Genomic DNA, 25508 nt, shown 5'->3' with positions numbered 1-25508 from the left:
CTGTAATGGGACTTGGGCCTAGCTGGCCCTGTTGATGGTAGTGGGACCTGGGCCTAGCTGTTCCTGTTGACTGTAGTGGGACCTGGGCCTAGCTGGCCATGTTGATGGTAGTGGGACCTGGGCCTAGCTGGCCCTGTTGATGGTAGTGGGACCTGGGCCTAGCTGGCCCTGATGACTGTAATGGTACCTGGGCCTAGCTGGCCCTGTTGACGGTAGTGGGACCTGGGCCTAGCTGGCCCTGTTGATGGTAGTGGGACCTGGGCCTAGCTGGTCCTGTTGACTGTAGTGGGACCTGGGCCTAGCTGGCCCTGTTGATGGTAGTGGGACCTGGGCCTAGCTGGTCCTGTTGACTGTAGTGGGACCTGGGCCTAGCTGGTCCTGTTGACTGTAGTGGGACCTGGGCCTAGCTGGTCCTGTTGACGGTAGTGGGACCTGGGCCTAGCTGGTCCTGTTGACTGTAGTGGGACCAGGGCCTAGCTGGCCCTGTTGACGATAGTGGCATTGCAGTGTGTCCTACGCATGGGTCTGGCCTGGGTGTCCTGTTATTTTGATGTGCACTTCTTCTCAGTGCTCCCCATCATCCCCTGGCCTAATGGATGTGAGCAGGCCCTGGGTCATTTACAGGCTACATTACAGATCGATCCCCAGCCCGTCCCACCCCTGGGACCCTGCTGGGAGCAGCCTGGTCACTCCCCCTCACATACACCTCCTTGTTCCCCCGTGGTCCAACTGGTCCTATTGTGGCTCTGCAGACAATGAAAAACACATGGGGCAGCCAGTCTCAACCCGCCGTGCTGCCCTCTCACAATCATATCAACACTGCTGCCCTGCCTCTATTCCTCTGTCCCAGACACACAGCAACGACTGTCAAAGTCTATAGCTAGTGGTGCGCTAGAGCAGCTGTTCTCCCTATCTACCCCAGAGACAGAGGAGTACTGGAGTAGAATGCAGGAGAGCCTAGGAGAGAAGAAAGGAGGAAGCAGATATACATAGTAAAGGAAATGAGAAAGGGAGGGGACATAGAGAGTTTGTCAATCTGTGTATGTGCACTCAAAGCAAGAATACATGAATTGCTACATTTGTCTGTGACTGTGCTGGTTCTTGTAAACACTGGTCTGACCCACACACAATCGCTTTCACAATGTAGCAAGCCACTTAACCCCTGTCTTTTTCTCACTCTTACACACGCACGCACACACACGCACGTACGCACACACGCACGCACGCACGCACACACACACACACACACACCCAACACAATCACACACACACCCAACACAATCACACACACACCCAACACAATAAACCCATTTTCTGATTTTCTGAGAGTATCTGAACATGGGGAGCTCATTAAACATTAATCCAGGGTGCATTAACGCTGTGTTCAGTGCTGAGCTGTGTTGTGTGGGGGCTCTGTTGTCATGCTCAGGCAAGGTGGGACAGGGATAGAGGGGTGGAGGGGGCGACACACACGTGAGACCCCTGAGGGCCTGTGGAACTAAACCCCATCGACTGTCACAGACAGGCGACAGGTCACCCCCTTCTTTCTCTCTCTCTCTCTCCATCCATGCTTCCATTTCTCCATCCCTCCACCCTCACCCCTCCCTCTCCATCCCTCCCTCCACTGCTGTCCCGTTCCATGCGGCACATGGCAAGGCCATGGGGGGTAACATCAATGACAATGGGCAAATCAGCCAGCCAACCATACCAACAACACACACAAATACACACACTCACTACTATCACATGCAGCCTTTGCTATGTCACACACTACATTACTGAAACATGAAAACATCCACCCTTTAGAACAGCTGTTTGGATGAACAACCAGAGTTACTGGCTACAGTAGCTAAATAGCCCCAGAGTCTCATCCTACTGCAGAGTATTGTTTGGTACATTTTGTACATTGGTACAAAATGTTTCCACAACAGATCAGATCATTACAGTCTGTTGCCGCTAAAAGTCTGGAGGAGATTGTAGAGACATCTCTTACTTTCTATTTTCCTCTGTCTGTCTGTCTCCCTGTTTTACCCCTTTCATGTTCGCCCCTGCGTGGTGGGAGGGTAGAGGTGGGTAGAAGAGGATATGGGGGGTAGAGAAAGAAGAGGGGGCAGAAACAGATGGGGCGCTGGCAGCCATGTTTGACTCTATCAGACTGACTATATGCACATGGGCGGGTGTGTTATTTGGCATGAATAAGCTTGTGTGTGTGTGTTTGTGTGTGTGAGGGGCACAATAAGGGTAATTATCTCTGCTTGAGAGGCCCAGGGATGGGGAGAGCAGAGAGACTGAGTCATACAATACCCTGACCACATAAAGCACAGGGCTGACAAGTGTCAGCGATTATTGACTATTTACCCACTACACTCATACACACACGTGTACGAACACACACACATCCTTTCTGTCTCTTTCTCTCTCTCTCTCTCTCTCTCTCTCTCAATCTCTCTCTCTCTCTCCCAATCTCTCTCTCTCTCCCTCTCTCCCAATCTCTCTCTCTCTCCCAATCTCTCTCTCCCAATCTCTCTCCCTCTCCCTCTCCCAATCTCTCTCTTTCTCTTTCTCTCACACACACACACACACACACACACACACACACACACACACACACACACACACACACACACACACACACACACACACACACACACACACACACACACACACACACACACACACACACACACACACACACACACACACACACACAGTATTTGTCTCCCTCCGCTACTGTATAAGTGTTAGTAGTGCGTATGCTACAGCAGTGTATCAGTGTCAATCAGTGTAACTGGGAGAGATGGGACAGGCCCTGCGAGCACATCACTCTGACAGATAGCTGGCCCACTGTCTTACCCTCCAACCCTGGCCCGGCTCACTGTAAGAGAGAGGAAAGACTGTGTGTGTGTTACATCAGAGACATCCTGAACTGCACCCAGAGGCTGTATACCACCAGTCTCCCCCTTCCCACCTCTATTTCATTCACAACACTAAAGCAGTGTCTTCTGGCCTGGTACAGCACATACTGTAGGAACGTGAGAGAGGTCTGCATTAGTCTATAGGTCAAGGATCATCGAGGAAAGATCAAGAGCCCTGCTACGGTCTATAGGGGGTTAGGGTTTAGAAGGGTAAGGCTACTTTGGGCAAAGAGGGATTTCTCCTTTCTCCCCCTCTCCCCCTCTCCTCTCTTCTTTTGTTTAGGCTAGCTAAAGAGGGATTAGCCCAGGGAGATTACAGCAGACTCTGCTAAGAAATCGTGTTTGAGGAAACAGTTATTCACTTACTAACCAGCTAGCCGCACTGGAGATAGACTTACCCCCATTCTCCTCCCCACTCTCTCCTTCTCTCCTTCTTAGCACCCCCTCTCGCTGTTTGATTTTTTACCTTGTGTCCTAAGCAGGGCTAGACAGATATTCCACATATACTGTATCCCGTAATACATATACTACAGTATACAATACATATACTACAGTATACAATACATATACTACAGTATACAATACATATACTACAGTATATGCACAATAGAAACAGTTTGATGTACCGTACAGTACATTTAATTCTGAGAATTTACATTTTACAATGAGGTCAGGGAAGGAACCCAGTTAAATCTAGAAAATAACATTTATGGAAGTAAATGTGGTGTGCTTGCCAGTCTTGAAGTATTTATGGTTGTGAAATAGTAGTAGTAATGGTAGTAATAGTGTTTTCATATGCTATGTGTTAGCTATATAGATCTATTTTGAGGTGTTTTGTAGGTGTGTTGTTATTATAGCGGGTTAGTGTAGTAGACTAGAGTGAGTACTATATCATCAGAAGCCATGTTGTGTGTTTTTAAGCTCTGAAAATGTTTTAGTTTGAACATTCTGAAAGATTTGTGGCAGTGTTTTCAATTTAGAATGTTGAAGCCTGCATTCCGCCATTGAAATGAATGGGGATACGACAAGCTTTATAGTTTATGAAGTAAGAATGCTGGCAAAAATGTGTATTGAAGCCATCTAAGTTGAGTCAGTCTGCACGTCGACGCTGGTGTGGTGTTTGTAGTTGAAACGGATCAAGAATCCACATTTTGCCTTTGAAGTCTATGGAGCTTTTATGCAAATCTAAAACGGTTATAGTTCAAATAGCATCAACAATCTTTTGACAATCGATCTAAGTTGAGTCAATCTGTATATGTCAATGTCGGTTTGGTGTTTGTAGCTTCAAGGGTTCAAGAGCAGTGGCAAATCCAAATACTTCCCATTCAAGCCTATGGAGCTTTTATGCACATTTAAAATGGTTAAAGTTCAAAAAGTATAAATGGTATCAAAAAGCTGTATACAAGCAAACTATTCCAGACTGATCTGCACGTTTTCTAGCTTTAAACGGTTGAAGACTAGTTACAGTGGCTATTTTTACTGTTCAGGTCTATGGCAATTGAAATGCATTGGGATTTATGAAACGTGTAAGTAGTATCAAAAAGTATTTTTCAAGCACAATGCGGACTGTTGACCCGGGAAGACCAAAAACATATTTGGGGATCTATCAAGATCACTGGTGGTCAGCCAAGTGCCATGTTCCTACAAGACCACTCAATCAGGTGTATTGATTTCCCTGTCCAGGCAGTCTATTAGCTGTTCAACCCTACATAGAGGCCATGGCAACATGGCAGCTAGCTGATTGATGTGAGTGGGTGGGAGGGCACTGGGAAGTGAGGACAGAGGACAAGTACATGAGAGATCACACAGGAGGAGGGAATGCGAGGGAAAGTGAGATTGAGTGTGTGTGTGTAGTTAGTTATGGATTAGTGTGTACATTGGGTTTGATTTGTGGTTTGTGTGTGGTTTTGTTAGTTTGTGTGTGGTTTTTAAACGGCGTGTGCATGCGTGTATGCGTGTGTGTCCGTGTGTGAGTGTTCATGTGCGTGTGTGTAAGCGGGTGAATAATTGAAGGTATCTGAGGTGTGTTTGTGTTCTCTTTAACCCCAAACCACAGACAAGACAGCTCTCAATAATTCAGGGTAAGAAGAGATGATACAGAGCAGCTGGGTAGGCAGGCCTTTTGTGACTCTAGAACAGTGAAAACTCCCAGTCTCTAACCTCACATGCTGTCCGTGTTTGTGTGTCCTGTTGTTTACACCTACTGTAGACGGTAGCACATTCTCTGAACGTTCTACTGTATGTTGGAGTTGTTGTCTATGTTTGCTCCACTTATTCTATGTCCTAGTTGTGGCCTGTGTGTGTGTGTGCTCAGACGGGTGTGTTGTCTGTGGGGGATTTGAGGCCTGTCTCTGGTCGATGTCCATGCAATCTCAATTGATCTACTGTGTTTTTGTGTTTGTGTGTGTGAGAGAGAGATCGAGAGAGAGGTAGAAAGAAAGAGATAAAGAGAGAGAGCAAGAGAGAAAGAAAGAGAGGGAGAGGGAGAGGGAGAGAGAGAGATGTCCCTCCTGGCTGGGTTGAGACACTCCTCTGCCACCAGCGCTCTAATAGGGAGGGACCAGTCAGCTCACTCAGTGCAGCTAATGCAGCCAACTGCCCCAGTCCATGGGCTACGCCAGAGCACAGTGCAACTGACACACACACACTGACACATACCATGTGGTCATCTCTCTCTGTTTCTCTTCATTTAAAACAAGGAGGAGAAAGGGGCAAAGGCCAGTGACTGTGGGATGATTTTACTTACTGAGATTTCTTATTCCTGAAGTGTGTGTGTATTTGTGTGTGAAAGGGGTACTGTACGTTTGAGGGTATATGTGAATTTTCTACTGCTATTGCAAATATATATGTATTGTTTCCATTTTGGTGTGTGTGGGTGTGTGTGTGTGCATGCGTGTTTGCGTGCCGATGTGTGTGTTGTCAACTGTTGTCGCTCATATAGGAAGGGAATGCATAGGAGTGTGTGTGTGTGCGTGTGTGTGTGCGGTCGCTCTCTCCAGGGGTTCACATTAGTACTGTCATCCCAGATGTCACCAGGCACATGAAACACACATCATAAATGATGGATCCCTGTTTTCACCTCTGTCTCTCTGTTTATAGGTCTGCTTTATATATCCACACTGTCTGTTACTAGGTGTTTATAAGGTCCCTGTAGTCTTCTACACTATAGCCAGTTTGTCTGTGTCTATAGTGGTCTGCGGGGACACTGTAAACCTGTATTAGTTTTCTGTACAGTTTTCTTCTCTGTGTCCCTGATTAGGTATTTTTAAGGTAGTACATACACTGAGTATACAAAACATTAAGAACACCTGCTCTTTCCATGACAGACTTTCCAGGTGAATCCAGCTGAAAGCTTTGATCCTTTATTGATGTCACCTCTTATATCCAGTTCAATCAGTGTCGATGAAGGGGAGGAGACAGGTTAAAGAAGGATTTTAAGCCTTGAGACATGGATTGTGTGTGTGTGCCATTCACAGGGTGAATTGGCAAGACAAAAATGTAAGTGCTTTTGAACGGGGTATGGTAGTAGGTACCAGGCATAGCAGTTTGTGTGAAGAACTGCAGCGCTGCTGAGTTTTTCACGCTCAACCGTTTCCCGTGTGTATCATCAAAGGTCCACCACCAAAAGGACATCCAGCCAACTTGACACAACTGTGGGACACATTGGAGTCAACATGGGCCAGCATCCCTGTGAAACGCTTTCGACACCTTGTAGAGTCCATGCCCCGACCAATTGAGGCCGTTCTGAGGGCAAAAGGGCAGGGGCTGCAAATGTCATTTTAGGAAGATGTTCCTAATCTTCAATGTACTCAGTGTATGTCCCTGGCCTATAGTTTCTACAGTATAGAAAACTACATTTGAGTGCATCTACAGTATAGTGGTTTACAGGGACGTTGTGTACATGTAATGTTTTCCTGTACATTGGCCTATTAGTCTATGTTTGGAGTCTCTGTCTCCTCCCTAGTGTTTACTGTTTAAAGTCACACTGGGCAAATTGGGACAGAGCGGCAAGTGGAGCAGAAGAGACGCGCTCCCAATGTAGTGGAAACAACTGGACTGTACCCTTTCCCTCTGTCTGTCCCGTCTATCTATCTCCCTCCGTCTCTCCTCCTCTCCCTCTCTGTCTCCTCCTCCACTTATACACTGTTACCCCCTCTATCCCACCATCCTCCTCCTCTTCATTGCTCACTGTAAATGTCAGTAGTGTTAGAGAAGGGAGACTGGGGGTTTGTATGGAGGTCACAGTCTCATCAACATACAGAATAGAGGAGAGGAGAGAGGGAGGGAAGGAAGGAGGAAAGAAGAAAGGATTGAGAAATTAGATAAACAGTCAGGATTAGTTAGGGGAGAGGACAGCGGTTATAGGACAAGACGGGGAAGCGTGGCTTTTTAATGAAAATATGACAAATCTTGTGTCTCTCTCTCTCTCTTTCCAACCCCCAGAGGGAGAGAGAGGGAGAGAGAGGGAGACAGAGGGAGACAGAGGGAGACAGAGGGAGACAGAGGGAGAGAGAGAGAGGGAGACAGAGGGAGAGAGAGAGAGAGGGAGACAGAGGGAGACAGAGGGAGACAGAGGGAGAGAGAGAGGGAGACAGAGGGAGACAGAGGGAGACAGAGGGAGAGTGAGAGAGGGAGACAGAGGGAGACAGAGGGAGACAGAGGGAGACAGAGGGAGAGAGAGAGAGGGAGACAGAGGGAGGGAGACAGAGGGAGGGAGACAGAGGAGTGAGAGGGAGTGAGAGGGAGGGAGACAGAGGGAGACAGAGGGAGACAGAGAGAGGGAGACAGAGGGAGACAGAGGGACACAGAGGGAGACAGAGGGAGAAAGAAGATTTGGATATTCCTCATTCATTCTGTAGATATGACTGATAGTGGTTCTGCGTTACTTCCGACATTACTGAACTGTGTGGTCATGCTAACAAAGCACCTTTTGTGAGCTAGATGGAAAGGGGCGGGGCTAACACGGCACGATTAGTTGTAACACATCAGTGGTGCCAATAAAGCTGCTTTGAATGTGAATTGAGCGGAGTGAAGAGGGCACCATTGATAAATGGTGTGGGGGAGAATAGAAGCCAGGGAAGTGTATATATTTAATTGTCTGACACCTGCTACTACTTCAGCCTTTAATGCATGCATGAAAAAGAAGGGAGGGAGGGAAGAGAGAGAGAGAGAAAGAGAGAGAGTGTTGTGGGGTCTCGTTTTGAATTCAGGCACAGCACCCCTATTCTATTCCATTCATGGGTTAGTATAGCCTTGTGGATATGGTAACAATAAGAGTGGAGCATAGTAACATGTGGATGAGCTGTTATCTACTCCAGCCTTGGCTCAGCTCTCTTCTCCTATTCTCTTTCCATTCACCTCTAGCTGACTAGGTGAGGCAGTCAGGGCAGAGGCCAGAGGACTGGGCTTGAAATCACTGGATCCTCATTTTAGTGCTAGTGACTGGTGCTGATTCAGTTGCTTGATTCACTTTCTATTGTAGTGATTCACTGTCAGTGGGGCTGATTTCAGTAGGTTGATTCCCTTTCTATTGGAGTGATTCTCTGTCCATGGAGCTGATTCAGTCAGTTGATTCACTCTATGAAAGTCACTCTGTGATTCTCTGTCCATGTTGTGGATTTATTTGATCCTTTTTCTGAATAGCTGCGCTCTAAAAATGAGGGGTTCAACAAGAGTTCTTCTAAGATCCTCAAAGTTCTTCAAAGAACCTTAGGGTTCTTGGCACTGAAAATGGCCCATAAATGTTATTCTAAGAACCTCATAGGAGGTGGGGTTCATTGAGAAACCTCCTTAATTGGTGGGGGTTCTTGCAGGAACCTAACTGCCCAACTGAAACATTTGGATTTGAAAGGGCAGCAGGTGCGGGCACTTAACTGAAAAATGTAAAGATCTCCTCAATTTAAGTTAAGGTTTGTCCCTTGTATGATCTACATTGATATTGTTTTATGATGATACCATCTATATTTTCATATTTGTGCAAATCTTTCTAAAACAGAAAATGGACACAATTCAATGGATATGAATCAACAAAGAGGTAAGAATATGTAGGCTATAAGAATATGGTGAAGGCTAGCTGTGTTGGGTGCAGATGACTGAACTGCTCACTTTTGTGTCTGTGTCTGCAGGTACACAGACAAGGAGGCATACAAAGTTATGTCAATTGGTATTGGTATGTTATGCAGATCACATTTACCATCCTCCTCCCTTACCTCTTCAATGAAAATCCCACAGGCCTCTACATTATGGACAAGGTACTGTATGTGTATGAAAACCATTATCAAAACAGTTTTTTTCATTCACATTTACCACAAAAACCAAGGTAAAATTACTGTTTTGTTAATCATCTGTATAATTATATTTTGGGGGATTCCCAGACTACACCCTCCCTACACCTCTGATGAATATAATAGGAAACCTGTTTGATCACCATGCACTGCAAAATCATTCTGGCTATGGATACAGAGAACATCAACACATTAACATCAACACGCCAGAGGATACACCCATTGGACTTGGGCCTCTGCTGGGAGTTTACCTCATATTTGGATTTTTTCAATTCTGCTTTGCTACTAAAATCATAATAAACACTGACAACTAAAATATTGTGTTATTGTTGTTATTGTTATGCATATTATTATTATTATTAATAATAATAGGGGAGGGGGTAGTTCAAAAATGTGCCCCAAAAGTTTCTTGAAAAGGTTCTTAGAGGATCCGTTAAAAGAGGTTATTTGAAGAACTTACAGGGGTTCCCCCACAGTTTCAATTTGAAGAACCCATAAAGGATACTTTATTTTTAGTCTGTAGGGCTAGTGTTTTCCTATGCTATTGTAAACCTGCCAAGGCGCGCGTGGGTGCGCGCGCGTGTGTGTGTGTGTGTGTGTGTGTGTGTGTGTGTGTGTGTGTGTGTGTGTGTGTGTGTGTGTGTGTGTGTGTGTGTGTGTGTGTGTGTGTGTGTGTGTGTGTGTGCATATTCCAGTACTGCAGAGTGAATGTCTCCTGAATCTGCTCAGTTTCTTCTTTATTTCTTCTCTCAGTGACAGTCCCTCCTCTATGATCCCTTGTTCCTCCCCCTCTCTCTTCTCACCTTCTCTCACCCTCTTCCCTTCCCTCCAACTCTATCTCTGTTGATGAAGAGAGGCAGGGGAAGTCAGATAGACAGTGATATCTGATGACAAACTGTGACACTCCTACGTCCATGAAAAAATCAGCCCATCCTTTTTTAAATTTAAAGGACCCAGCTCACTCCAATCATTTACCCAATGCCAAGCTGCCTGGCTGAACTTTCACCCTCTAGTGTGTGCGTGTGTGCGTGCGCGTGTGTCAGTGCCTCTGTCTGTTTGCTTACACTGAAAGGGGGGAGGGGCGGTCGAGTGACTGCACCCCAAACATCGTCACAGAAGCACCCGCAGGATGGCAAGCAGCCCCTAGCAACAGGGAGAGAGGGAAGAAAGTGCGAGAGTGGGAGGGAGAAAGACGCAGAACATCAATAAATAATGGCCCCAGTGAGGAGGTGGAAATATGGGCCTCGTTAGCTGTGTGCCTCTGCCTTCATTTGCATGTGAGGAAACGAGGCTGCTACTGACTCAAAGACTCTTACACACACTCACACTGGCTCAGACCCACACCCTACGCAACCGGCGCTACACAAATCTCTCTCTCTCTCTCTCTCTCTCTCTCTCTCTCTCTCTCTCTCTCTCTCTCTCTCTCTCTCAGTTGCTTTTCCTATATCTCTGTCCCTATTTTTGTCTAAAAAAAATGGTTCTCCCTCTCCTCTCACCCCTCATATAGCCCTCCCAGGTTGTGCCTGCTACCAAACTGCAGGTCTATAGGTTTGTAATGGAATCCAGGCTCACTTGAAAGCAGTGTGATTTTGACAGTGTAGCCCACCAGTGTAGGCCTTCCTGTGCTGTGTTTGACAACAAGGCCTGAGCTCAGCAGTCTAACCCAGATAATTACAGTATCCACTGACACACATACACACGGAACATGCACACACTTTAAAATGTTCCCCTCACACATATAGACACACATACAGTATGCGTGAACATACACACATATGAACAAGCGCACACACTCTCACTTTTCTTCTCCTACTCTTTCTTCTTTTGCTCCACCCTTATTCCCTTTCATCTTTTACACCCTGCTTGTTCTCTGCTAACCTAGTATATCATTGACTGACAAGCCCAACCGAGAACAACAGGCCTGCGGGTGGGTAGCAGAGTGAATGTGGTGAACTGGCTCTTAATCTAGTGCATCACTTCAGCTCCATTCTCAGTTTATCCAGTCAAGTCAGCATGAATAAAAGCTTGGGGAGTACAGTGATTTAGCAATTAATATTTTACTCTGTCTGCCACTCTGCTTAACAACAGAGAGAGAGAGAAAGAGATTGTGTGAAAGGGGGAAAATGTTAAGGAGGATATATCACGAGAGATGGTTCAAGATAGAGGGATTGATTAAACAAGAGAAACAATTAAGATGGGTGGATAGTGGAGGAGATCATGTGATTAAAATGGCTCCTGTTCTGGAGGTGTCTCCATGGCACAGCACTTCTTAGATCTTTTGTTTATGGATATCTCTCTCTCTCTAGCTCAATCCCTCTTGCTATCTCTCCCATTCCCCCTCTCTCGTTCTCTCTCTCTCTAGCTCAATCCCTCTTGCTATCTCTCCCACCCCCCCTCTCTCTCTAGCTCAATCCCTCTTGCTATCTCTCCCATTCCCCCCCTCTTGCTATCTCTCCCACCCCCCCCCTCTCTCTCTCTCTTTCTCTAGCTCAATCCCTCTTGCTATCTCTCCCATTCCTCTCTCTCTCTTGCTCTCTCTCTATCTCTCGCTCCCTCTAGTTTTCTCTATTTATCTCTCTCTCTATCTCTCTTACTCGCTTGCTCTCTTTATCTCTATCTCTCTGTATCTCTCTCCCTCTCTGTTTGTCTGTCAGTGTGTTGTGACAGTGTGGCGTGTCAGTGTTATGGGAGTTGAAATCTTAAAGTGCACATTATCCTGTAAGGATTAATTCAGGGGTGCAAACAAAGGCTGACTGTAAAATTACAGCCTACGCTGTGACTGTGCCACTACCCTCCACACACACATTGTCTGTTAGCCTGCTGCTAGCCCCCTAGTACACACACACACACACACACACACACACACACACACACACACACACACACACACACACACACACACACACACACACACACACACACACACACACACACACAACATAGAGAGAGAGAGAGAGAGAGAGAAAGAGAGTCATACACACTCTACCCTCCACCTGTGCTGTCTGTCAGCCAACTACCGTGCAGATGTACACACTACCCTCTATACACACACACCCTCTACCCTCTACCCTCCACACACACACCCTCTACCCTCCACACACATACCCTCTACCCTCTACCCTCCACACACACACCCTCTACCCTCCACACACACACCGTCTACCCTCCACACACACACCCTCTACCCTCCACACACACATACTCTACCCTCCACACACACATCATCTGACAGGCTTAGAGCCCATCAAACAGCTATGGTGATAAACACACAGTTACACATGAATGCTCTAATTGTGCTCCAGCTGTTGGACTATAGCCGGGAGCCTCTGCAGTGAACCCAGGTGAGAGAGAACGAGTAGAGGAACAACAGCGTGTGTATGTGTGTATGCGCACGTGTGTGAGTATGTGTTCATACATAGGACAGTGTTAACATTTCCCAAATTGGCAAATGCTCATTAAAATGGTGCCCTCCCTCTCCTCTGCCCCTCCAATAATTGGGCAGGGTCTGCCAGATTGGTATAGGCTGAAAATAGGGCACAGCCTGGCAGGGTACATCACACACTGACACGAACCAGGCCTGGGCTCATCTTGCTGTGTTCTATAACAACCACAACAATGATAACAATACTGGAGTGGAGATGTTGATAATGTCTTTACTGTAAGTGATGGTGAGGGTTTGACCATTTTCAAGTGTTTCTCAATGTGAATGTATTGCATGTTTAACCTCTCTGGCGCATGTGGGACGAACTCGTCCCACCTACGTAACAGCCACTTCAATCCAGTGGCGCGATTTTTGAATCGTTTGAAATACTATTACTTCAATTTCTCAAACATATGACTATTTTACAGCTATTTAAAGACAAGAATCTCGTTAATCTAACCACACTGTCCGATTTCAAAAAGGCTTTACAACGAAAGCAAAACATTAGATTATGTCAGCAGAGTGCCCAGCCAGAAATAATCAGACACCCATTTTTCAAGCTAGCATATCATGTCACATAAACCCAAACCACAGCTAAATGCAGCACTAACCTTTTATGATCTTCATCAGATGACACACCTAGGACATTGTGTTATACAATACATGCATGTCTGTTCAATCAAGTTCATATTTATATAAAAAAACAGCTTTTTACATTAGCATGTGACGTTCAGAAAAAGCATAACCCCCGCAAACTTCCGGGGAATTTACTAACAGTTTGCTAAATTACTCACGATAAACGTTCACAAAAAGCATAACAATTATTTTAAGAATTATAGATACATTACTCCTCTATGCACTCGATATGTCCGATTTTAAAATAGCTTTTCGGATGAAGCACATTTTGCAATAATCTAAGTACATAGCCCGGCATCACAGGGCTAGCTATTTAGATACCCACCCAGGTCAGCCTCCACCAAAATCACATTTCCTATAAGAAAAATGTTCTTACCTTGCTTGTTCTTCGTCAGAATGCACTCCCACGACTTCTACTTCAATAACAAATGTAGGTTTGGTCCCAAATAATCCATCGTTATATCCAAACAGCGACGTTTTGTTCGTGAGTTCTAGACACTATCAGAATGCTACATCACGGTCTCGCGCATGGCGCATGGCTTGACAAAAAATGTCTAAACATTCCATTACCGTACTTCGAAGCATGTCAACCGCTGTTTAAAACCAATTTTTATGCCATTTATCTCGTAGAAAAGCGATAATATTCCGACCGGGAATATGCAATGAGCCTAAACAGCCGAATTAAATTTCTCCACGGGGGCGAATCGTGCACGCGCCTCATTCAATGGTCCTCTGATCGGCCACTTACCAAAGGCGATAATCTGTTTCAGCCAGAGGCCGCCTCGTCAACCTTCAGGTATTTCCCGGGTTCTGAGAGCCTATCGGAGCTCTGGGAATTGTCACGTTACAGCTAAGATCCTTACTTTTCAATAAACAGATGCAAGACGCACGACTCCTTGTCAGACAGGGTACTTCCTGCATGAAACCTTGTCAGGTTTTTGCCTGCCATAGGAGTTCTGTTATACTCACAGACACCATTCAAACAGTTTTAGAAACTTTAGGGTGTTTTCTATCCAAACCTGAACAATAATATGCATATTCTAGCTTCTGAGTTGGTGTAGGAGGCAGTGAGCTCAGCGTGTGTCCTCTAGGGTATGACATGTTGCCAAATGTTTAGATAGCAGTCACCCTTGCCCCGACTAGGTTGTTTGTTGGGGGTATTTAGTTATTTTGAGGCTTTGTTCAATCATTTTCTCTCTGTAACAGGTAACAGGTTCTTCCTGACGTCCTTTGGTGCTCTGTACATCTCAGATGTCCAGAAGGAGGATGCCCTCTCTACCTACCGCTGTATCACCAAGCACAAATACAGCGGAGAGACACGTCAGAGCAATGGAGCCAGGCTGTCTGTCATGGGTGAGTTGGACTGTAAAGTATGTCATTGCTCTGCGTACTGGTACACAGTGTTTTGTGTGTAATAAATGTCTATGAATATGAATGAATATACATTACATGACCAAAAGTATGTGGACAACTGCTCGTCAATCGTCTCATTCCAAGATCATGGGCATTAATATGGAGTTGGTCCCCCCTTTTCTGGTGTAACAGCTTCCACTCTTCTGGGAAGGCTTTCCACTAGATGTTGGAACATTGCTGCGGGGACTTGCTTCCATTCAGCCACAAGAGCATTAGCGAGGTTGGGCATTGATGTTGGGTGATTAGGCCTGGCTCACAGTCTGTGTTCCAATTCATCCCAAAGGTGTTCGATGGGGTTGAGATCAGGGCTCTGTGCAGACCAGTCAAGTTCTTCCACACCGGTCTCGACAAACCGTTTCTGTATGGACCTCGCTTTGTGCACGGGGGCATTGTCATGCTGTAACAGAGAATCGTCTAGAATGTCATTGTATTCTGTAGCGTTAAGATTTACCTTCATGGGAACTAAGGGACCTAGCCCGAACCATGAAAAACAGCCCCAGAGCATTATTCCTTCTCCACCAAACTTTACAGTTGGCACTATGCATTGGCAAGTAACGTTCTCCTGGCACCGCCAAACCCAGATTCGTTCGTATGACTGCCAGATGGTGAGGCCTGATTCATCAATCCAGAGGACGCGTTTCCACTGCTCCAGAATTCAATGGTGGCGAGCTTTACACCACTCCAGCCGACACTTGGCATTGCGCATGATGATCTTAGGCCTACCACTTCGTAGCTGAGCCGTTGTTGCTCCTAGATGTTTCCACTTCACAATAACAGCACTTACAGTTGACCGGGGCAGCTCTAGCAGGGCAGAAATTAGACAAACTGATTTGTTTGAAAGGTGGCATCCTATGACGATGCCACATTGGAGATTGCATGGCTGTGTTCTCGATTCTATACACCTGTCAGCAACGGGTATGGCTGAAATAGCCGAATCCACTAATTTGAAGGGGTGTCTACATACTTCTGTATATACAGTACCAGCCAAAAGTTTGAACACACCTACTCATTCAAGGGTTGTTCTTTATTTTTACTATTTTCTTCATTGTAGAATAATACTGAAGACATCAACACTATGGAATAACACATATGGAATCATGTAGTAACCAAAAAAGTGTTAACCTCTACGGGCTAGGGGATATTTGAGATTCTTCAAAGTAGCCATCCTTTGCCTTGATGACAGCTTTGCAGACTCTTGGCATTCTCTCAACCAGCTTCTCCTGGAATGCTTTTCCAACAGTCTTGAAGGAATTCCCACATATACTGAGCACTTGTTGGCTGCTTTTCCTTCACTCTGCAGTCCAACTCATCCAATACTATCTCAATTGGGTTGAGGTCGGGTGATTGTGGAGGCCAGGTCATCTGGTGCATCACTCCATCACTCTCCTTCTTGGTCAAATAGCCCTTACACAACCTGGAGGTGTGTTTTGGATCACTGTCCTAATGATAGTCCCACTAAGCGCAAACAAGATGGGATGGTGTTTCGCTGCGGAATGCTGTGGTAGCTATGCTGGTTTTAGTGTGCCTTGAATTCTAAATAAATCACAGACAGTGTCACCAGCAAAGCACCCCCACACCATCACACCTCCTCCTCCATGCTTCATGGTGGGAACCACACATGCGGAGATCATCCGTTCACCTACTCTGCGTCTCACAAAGACACGGCGGTTGGTACCAAAAATCTCAAATTTGGACTCATCAGATCAAAGGACAGATTTCCACCAGTCTAAAGTCCATTGCTCGTGTTTCTTGGCCCAAGCAAGTCTCTTCTTCTTATTGGTGTCCTTTACAGCAATTCGACCATAAAGGCCTAATTCACACAGTCTCCTCTGAACAGTTGATGTTGAGATGTGTCTGTTACTTGAACTCTGTGAAGCATTTATTTGGGCTGCAATCTGAGGTGCAGTTAACTCTAATGAACTTATCCTCTGCAGCAGAGGTAACTCTGGGTCTTCCTTTCCTGTGGTGGTCCTCATGAGAGCCAGTTTCATCATAGTGCTTGATGGTTTTTGCGACTGCACTTGAAGAAGTTTTCCGTATTGACTGACCTTCATGTCTTAAAGTAATGATGGACTGTCATTTTTTTCTTTGCTTATTATTACCTCATGAAGCTGGTTGAGAGAATGCCAAGAGTGTGCAAAGCTGTCATCAAGGCAAAGGATGGCTACTTTGAAGAATCTCAAATATGTCATTTTTTCTTTGCTTATTTGAGCTGTCCTTGCCATAATATGGACTTGGTATTTTACCAAATAGGGCTATCTTCTGTATACCACCCGTATCTTGTCACTACACAACTGATTGGCACAAACGCATTAAGAAGGAAAGAAATTCCACAAATTAACAAGGCACACCTGTTAATTGAAATGCATTCCAGGTGACTACCTCATGAAGCTGGTTGAGCGAATGCCAAGAGTGTGCAAAGCTGTCATAAAGGCAAAGGATGGCTACTTTGAAGAATCTCAAATATAAAATTGATTTTGATTTTGAATACCTGATCCCGGGATTTATTGTCAAGAGACCATGGCGGGAAAGTCAAAACTGCAAGAATCTAATAATTTCAATTTCTCAAACAATCAACTATTTTTCACCATTTGAAAGATAAACATCTCCTAAATCCAACCACATTGTCCGATTTCAAAGAGGCTTTACGGCGAAAGCATAAAGTTAGGTTAAGTTAGGAGAGTACATTGAAAATAGCTGTGTGTAATGTTTTGTCAATTCAAAGACAGGCGTCACCAAAAGCAGATAACCAGCTAAAATTATGCACTAACCTTTGACAATCTTCATCAGATGACACTCCTAGGACATTATGTTATACAATACATGCATTTTTTGTTCCATCAAGTTCATATTTATATCCAAAAACAGCATTTTACATTAGTGGTGAAATTCAGATTTTTTTTTCCCTCAAATGCTTCCGGTGAATCAGCGTTACAATTTATAAAATTACTATTCGAAAACATTGGTAAATTATAATATTGTCATTCAAAGAATTATAGATTAACATCTCGTAAATGCTACCGCATTGCCAGATTTCAAAATAACTTTACTGGGAAATCACACTTTGCAATAAACGGGGTGCTATGCTAAGAACATGCTAAGAACAATAGGCTAGGATATACAGGTTAGTACCATCTAATATCAATAATACTATTGTAAATAAAACCTTACCTTTGATTATCTTCATCAGAAGGCACTTCCAGGAATCCCAGGTCCACAACAAATGTGGTTTCTTTCGACAAAGTTCATAATTTTTGTCCAAATAACTCCAAGTTGTTCCATGTTGTTAGGCTCCTCAAAATGTAGGGCGGGGGGGGAAGTCACGACGAAAAGTTTAAAAAAAAATCTATTTACGTTAGTTCAAACATGTCAAACGTTGTTTAGCATCAATCTTTAGGGCCATTTTTAACGTGAAACATCAGTAATATTTCAACCCGACCTCTCCTGTGTCTTGAAAAACATTTTGAAAAATGTCTTGCCTCACATGCACGCGCAGGTGCGTACAATAATGAAGTGACGACATCCCAGGGACGTCAAATTCTCTTCCTTGTCATCCGGTCTCTATTCATCATAGACGCTTCAAACAACTTTATAAAGATCGTTGAGATCTAGTGGAAGCCGTAGGAAATGCGAAATGAATCCTTTGTCACTGTGTGATCTATTAGCAATGACTCAAAAATAGTACAGCCACAAAATTCTCATTTCCTGGTTGTATTTTTCTCAGGTTTTTGCCTGCCATATGAGTTTTGTTATACTTACAGACACCATTCAAACAGTTTTAGAAAATTCAGAGTGTTTTCTATCCAAATCTGTTAATAATATGCATATCCTAGCTTCTGAGTTGGTGTAGGAGGCAGTTAAAAATGGGCACATATTTTTTTCAAAATTCTCAATACTGTCCCCTAGCCCGTAGAGGTTAACACTTTTTTGGTTACTACATGATTCCATATGTGGTATTTCATAGTTTGATGTCTTCACTATTATTCTACAATGTAGAAAGTAGTACGAATAAAGAAAAACCCTTGAATGAGTAGGTGTGTCCAAGCTTTTGACTGATACTGTATAGTGTATGTTGTAAACATCCCATCCCATACCCTACCACAGTCCAAAGTCTAACCTGTTACCCCCCTCCTCCAGACCCCACCGAATCGTCTCCCTCTATCCTGGACAGTTTCCAGGCTGGGGAAGTGCGGGCTGGTCAGAGTGTGGAGCTCCCCTGCATGGCAGCAGGGTACCCCAGCCCTACGGTGCGCTGGCTAAAGGACGGGCGCCCGCTGCCCTCTGATGCACGCTGGACGCGGCGCCTCACGGGTCTGACCATCAGTGACCTCAGGCAGGAGGACAGCGGTAGCTACGCCTGTGAGGTCACCAACAGCTTCGGCTCGAAGGAGGTGTCCGGAGCACTCTATGTCATAGGTGAGGAGAGGAGGAGGGAGGGGGGTCGAGGGATGTGGGAGGGAGAAAAGGGGAGAGGGAGTGGATGTTGTGGTGAGGGACCATCGGACAGGGAATTGGTGTGATGAGAAGGAGGAATGAGGCGGGAGGAGGGGGGTTGGCAAAGGGGAAATAAGTTTGGCATAGACCCACAAAACAAACACTTAAATCAAATCAAATTTTATTGGTCACAAACACATATTTAGCAGATGTTATTGCAGGTGTAGCGAAATGTTTGTGTTCCTAGCTCCAACAGTGCAGTAATATCTAACAATTCACAAAAATACACACAAATCTAAAAGTAAAAGAATGGAATTAAGAAATATATAAATAATAGATTGAGCTATGTCGGAGTGGCATTGACTGAAATACAGTAGAATAGAATGCAGTATATACAGTTGAAGTCGGAAGTTTACATACACCTTAGCCAAATACATTTAACCTCAGTTTTTCACAATTCCTGACATTTAATCCTCGTAAAAATTCCCTATCTTAGGTCAGTTAGGATCACCACTTTATTTTCAGAATGTGAAATGTCAGAATAATAGTACAGAGAATGCATTATTTCATCTTTTATTTCTTTCATCACATTCCCAGTGGGTCAGAAGTTTACATACACTCAATTAGTATTTGGTAGCATTGCCTTTAAATTGATTAAAACCTCTTACATCTAGATGTTCCGCTAGCGGAACGTCTGCTCCAATATCCAATGATGGGCGTGGCGCGAAATACAAATTCCTCTAAAATCCGAAAACTTCCATTTTCCAAACATATGACTATTTTACAGCTATTTAAAGACAAGACTCTCGTTAATCTAACCACACTGTCCGATTTCAAAAAGGCTTTACAGCGAAAGCAAAACATTAGATTATGTCAGCAGAGTGCCCAGCCAGAAATAATCAGACACCCATTTTTCAAGCTAGCATATAATGTCACAAAAACCCAGAAGACAGCTAAATGCAGCACTAAGCTTTGATGATCTTCATCAGATGACACCCCTTGGACATTATGTTATACAATACATGCATGTTTTGTTCAATCAAGTTCATATTTATATCAAAAAACAGCTTTTTACATTAGCATGTGACGTTCAGAACTAGCATACCCCCCGCAAACTTCCGGGGAATTTACTAACAATTTACTAAATTACTCACGATAAACGTTCACAAAAAGCATAACAATTATTTTAAGAATTATAGATACAGAACTCCTCTATGCACTCGATATGTCCGATTTTAAAATAGCTTTTCGGATGAAGCACATTTTGCAATATTCTAAGTACATAGCCCAGCCATCACGGGCTAGCTATTTAGACACCCGGCAAGTTTAGCCTTCACCAAAATCACATTTACTATAAGAAAAATGGTCTTACCTTTCCTGTTCTTCGTCAGAATGCACTCCCAGGCCTTCTACTTCAATAACAAATGTTGGTTTGGTCCCAAATAATCCATCGTTATATCCAAACAGCGGCGTTTTGTTCGTGCGTTCTAGACACTATCCCAATGGTAAATCAGGGTCGCGCGCATGGCGCATTTCGTGACAAAAAAAATCTAAATATTCCATTACCGTACTTCGAAGCATGTCAACCGCTGTTTAAAATCAATTTTTATGCAATTTATCTCGTAACAAAGCGATAATATTCCGACCGGGAATCTACGTTTCGTTAAAAAGAGGGAAAAACAGAAAGGCGGGGGCGGCCAGTGCACGCGCCTAAGCCTTTTGTCTGCTGATAGACCACTTAGCAAAAGCGCTCGTGTGTTTCAGCCAGGGCTTTGAATTACGTCATTCAGGTTTTTTCCGGGCTCTGAGAGCCCATTGGAGCCGTAGGAAGTGTCACGTAACAGCAGAGATCCTTTGTAATGAATAGAGATGACAAAGAAAGCCAATAAATGGTCAGACAGGGTACTTCCTGTACAAAATCTTCTCACGTTTTGGCCTGCCAAATGAGTTCTGTTATACTCACAGACACCATTCAAACAGTTTTAGAAACTTTAGAGTGTTTTCTATCCAAAGCTAATAATTATATGCATATTCTAGTTTCTGGGCAGGACTAATAATCAGATTAAATCGGGTACGTTTTTTATCCAGCCGTGAAAATACTGCCCCCTAGCCATAAGAGGTTAACTTGGGTCAAACGTTTTGGGTAGCCTTCCAGAAGCTTCCCACAATAAGTTGGGTGAATTTTGTCCCATTCCTCCTGACAGAGCTGATGTAACTGAGTCAGGTTTGTAGGCCTCCTTGCTCACACACACTTTTTCAGTTCTGCCCACAAATTTTCCATAGGACTGAGGTCAGGGCTTTGAGATGGCCACTCTGATACCTTGACTTTGTTGTCCTTAAGCTATTTTACCACAACTTTGGAAGTATGCTTGGGGTCATTGTCAATTTGGAAGACCTCTCCTTCCCAAGAGGTATGACGGCTGCGTGGTCCCATGGTGTTTATACGTGCGTACTATTGTTTGTACAGATGAACTTGGTACCTTCAGGAATTTTGAAGTTGCTCCCAAGGATGAACCAGACTTGTGGAGGTCTTGGCGGATTTCTTTTGATTTTCCTATGATGTCAAGCAAAGAGGCAGTGAGTTTGAAGGTAGGCCTTGAAATACATCCACAGGTACACCTCCAATTGACTCAAATGATGTCAATTAGCCTATCAGAAGCTTCTAAAGCCATGACATAATTTTCTGGAATTTTCCAAGCTGTTTAAAGGCACAGTCAATTTAGTGTATGTAAACTTCTGACCCACTGGAATTGTGATACAGTGAATTATAAGTGAAATAATCTGTCTGTAAACAATTGTTGGAAAAATGACTTGAGTCATGCACAAAGTAGATGTCCTAACCGACTTGCCAAAACTATAGTTTGTTAACAAGAAATTTGTGGAGTGGTTGAAAAACGAGTTTTAATAGCTCCAACCTAAGTGTATGTAAACTTCCGACTTCAACTATACGTATGAGATTAGTAAAGCAGCATGTAAACATTATTTAAACATTATTTAAGTGACTAGTATTCCATTATTAAAGTGGCCAGTGAATCCAAGTCGATGTATATTGGGCAGCAGCCTAAGATGCAGGGTTGCGTAACCGGGTGGAAGCCGGCTAGTGATGGCTATTTAACAGTCTGATGGCCTTGAGAGAGAAGCTGTTTTTCAGTCTCTCGGTCCCAGCCTTGATGCACCTGTACTGACCTCGCCTTCTGGATGGTAGCGGGGTGAACAGGCCGTGGCTCGGGTGGTTGATGTCGTTGATGATCTTTTTGGCCTTCCTGTGACATCTGGTGGCGTAGGTGTCCTGGAGGGCAGGCAGTGTGTCCCCGGTGATGCGTTGGGCAGACCGCACCACCCTCTGGAGAGCCTTGCGGTTGCGGGTGGTGCAGTTGCCTAACCAGGCAGTGATACAGCCCGACAGGATGCTCTCAATTGTGCATCTGTAAAAGTTTGTGAGGGTTTTAGGGGCCAAGACAAATTTGAGGTTGAAGAGGCGCTGTTGCGCCTTCTTCACCACACTGTCTGTGTGGGTAGACTATTTCAGATCGCCAGTGATGTGTACGCCGAGGAACTTGAAGCTTACCACCTTCACCACTGCGGTCCCATCGATGTGGATAGAGGCATGCTCCCTCTGCTGTTTCCTGAATTCCACAATAAGCTCCTTTGTTTTGTGAACAGCATTATTACATAGGTATTCCTCTTGTCCAGATGGGATAGTGCAGTGTGTAGTGCGATGGCTATTGCATCGTCTGTGGATCTATTGGGGCGGTAAGCAAATTGAAGTGGGTCTAGGGTGTCAGGTAAGGTGGAGGTGATATGATCCTTAACTAGCCTCTCAAAGCACTTCATGACGACAGAAGTGAGTGCTGCGGGGTGATAGTCATTTAGTTCAGTAACCTTTGCTTTCTTGGGTACAGTAACAATGCTGGACATCTTGAAGCAAAAGGGGACAGCAGACTGGGATAGGGAGACATTGAGTATGTCCGTTAACACTCCAGCATGATCTGAGGATGTTCTGAGGACGTGGCTAGGGATGCCATCAGGGCCCGGCAGCCTTGCGAGGGTTAACAGGCATAAATGTCTTACTCACGTCGGCCACGGAGAAGGAGAGTCCACAGTCCTTGGTAGTGGGCCGCGTCGGTGGCACTGTATTATCCTCAAAGCGGGCGAAGAGCGTTTAGCTTGTCCAGAAGCAAGACGTCGGTGTCCGCGATGTGGCTGCTTTTCCCTTTGTAATCCTTGATTGTCTGTAGACCCTGCCACATATGTCTCATGTGTCTGAGCCGTTGAATTGCGACTCTACTTTGTCTCTGTACTGACGTTTTGCCATTTTGATTGCCTTACGGAGGGAATAACTACACTGTTTGTATTCGGCCATATTCCAAGTCACCTTTCCATGGTTAAATGCAGTGTGCACTTACTGTTAATGTCAGACTGACAGACAGATACACTCACACCGTTTTCTGACTTGGTGGCAGACATATTCTGTCTCACACACACACACACACACACACACACACACACACACACACACACACACACACACACACACACACACACACACACACACACACACACACACACACGTTCACACATATAATGTGAGAAATGGATCAGTATGAATGGGTGTGTAGTGTATGATGCCATGTCATATCATATCTAGACCGAGGACAGGACAGTAATGCACTGAGAATGAGCACTTCACACCACCGCCAACACCAGTCACTGTTAGAGAGAGAGAGATACAGAGAGCAGAGGGGGTGGACTAAAAGAAGACAGAGAAGGAACAACAAAAAATTTAAATTGAAGTATATCTTTCATAGAGAAAGGAAGAATGAGAGAGAGAAACAGATTTATAAAAACACAGAGAAGATAGAGAGAGAGAGCGAGAGAGAGAGACATAGTGCAAGAGAGATAAACAAAAAGAGAGAGCAGAACAGAGGCAGGCTTTGCCAGTGGGCACATCATGGCAGCACACAATGTGACTCTGACAGGGTGAGGGGGGCTTGGGTTGCACAGCCATACCCCCCAGCACACACCACCAGCTGCCTTATTGCTCACTGACATTTACACACACACACACACACACACACACACACACACACACACACACACACACACAAACACACACAGAGACACACACACACACACAGACACACACACAGACATACACACACACACAGACAGACAGACAGACAGACAGACAGACAGACAGACAGACAGACAGACAGACAGACAGACAGACAGACAGACAGACAGAGACACACACACACACACACATACACACACACACACACACTCACACATTATGTGGACAGAGATGTGAAGTGATGTCTCCAGCTGCTTTTTTAATGACTGCCTGAAACGGACTGAGTCTCCTCAACTGATTGCGCTGTTTTGTTTTTCTGTCTTTGTGTGTGTGTGTGTTACTCATGTGTGTGTTCTCTCTCCTCCCACAGACCCCCTGCGAGTGACCCTTTCCCCTAAGAGTCTGAAGACGGGCATCAGCAGTACCCTGTTCTTTACCTGTGCTGTGGAGGGTTCACCATTGTACACAGTGGCCTGGTACAGGAACACAGACCCTATAGTCCCAGACCAGCACATCTCTATACAGGGCTCCCACAACGACACCCTGCAGATCACAGCCGCTCAGAAGAGCCACTCTGGGGCCTACCAGTGCTTTGCCTCCCGCAAGGGCCACACAGCCCAGGACTTCTCTATCATACTGCTGGAGGGTAAGAGGATGAGAGAGGGAAGGAGGGAGGGAAGGTTGGATGGGAGGGTGGGAAGCAAGCAACGTTATTCTTCCAGACAGGGCCGGTTCCAGGCATAAGCGACATAAGAGGTTGATGATGTTTTTTGTTTGGAACTCAGTCGGGGTCTCAATTTATTACTGAGAGTTTGAATAGTAAAATAACCTGGTTGCAATTTTGAAATTTGGTTGAGCATCAGCAATCTTTCTGTTGTTATGCCAGTCACTACATTTTTGATTGGTAGTTAGTCCTAGCCAGCTATCTAAACTTGTAGTAGTCATGACCGAATACTGACTGGGCACGTGCCCCTGACCTGCAGCGGGCCCCCGTTGATTTTCTTAGCCATTCTCACTCAGATGTCATATTAACATGGCAAAAGTCATGAATTCTTTTTTGAGTTGTAGGAATTTAGCTTTAGAAGCCCACACCAGAGGGCAATGCAGCCCCTATTTTGACGTAATTCTTGTCCTATAGCGGAATTTCTCTCGTTTAAGTTCCACCTCCGAAGAATGACGCAGGCTGCTAATACATATTCACGAATTGGGGGTGGGAACATTGTGGAGATTTCCACGTGGAGTGGAGAAATAACAACAAGTAGGGCACTGATAGCTGTCAGTGTAGCTAGTTAGCATGCTAACCTTATCTAGCTAGCTAATGTTATATGTTG

The 25508-nt window shown here is 44.9% G+C and overlaps 1 protein-coding gene across 8 annotated transcripts in view; it reads left to right on the top strand.

Moving 5' to 3' along the window:
- Positions 1 to 25508, top strand: part of LOC115149016 (Down syndrome cell adhesion molecule-like protein 1 homolog) — a 92790-nt gene that overhangs the window by 37373 nt on the left and 29909 nt on the right. For 7 of the 8 annotated variants that reach the window (XM_029691465.1, XM_029691466.1, XM_029691464.1 and 4 more), the window contains exons 4-6: positions 14463 to 14609; positions 18807 to 19085; positions 24548 to 24823. In XM_029691465.1, the coding sequence (XP_029547325.1) occupies positions 14463 to 14609; positions 18807 to 19085; positions 24548 to 24823 (702 nt within the window). The remainder of the gene's footprint in view (positions 1 to 14462; positions 14610 to 18806; positions 19086 to 24547; positions 24824 to 25508) is intronic. The other variant, XM_029691469.1, reaches the window with a different exon arrangement.

The sequence above is a fragment of the Salmo trutta genome, chromosome 15, assembly GCF_901001165.1.
Source record: "Salmo trutta chromosome 15, fSalTru1.1, whole genome shotgun sequence".
NCBI classification, from domain to species: domain Eukaryota; kingdom Metazoa; phylum Chordata; class Actinopteri; order Salmoniformes; family Salmonidae; genus Salmo; species Salmo trutta.
Note: the sequence above shows the minus strand (reverse complement) of the source record. Positions and strands in the feature narration are given on the sequence as shown.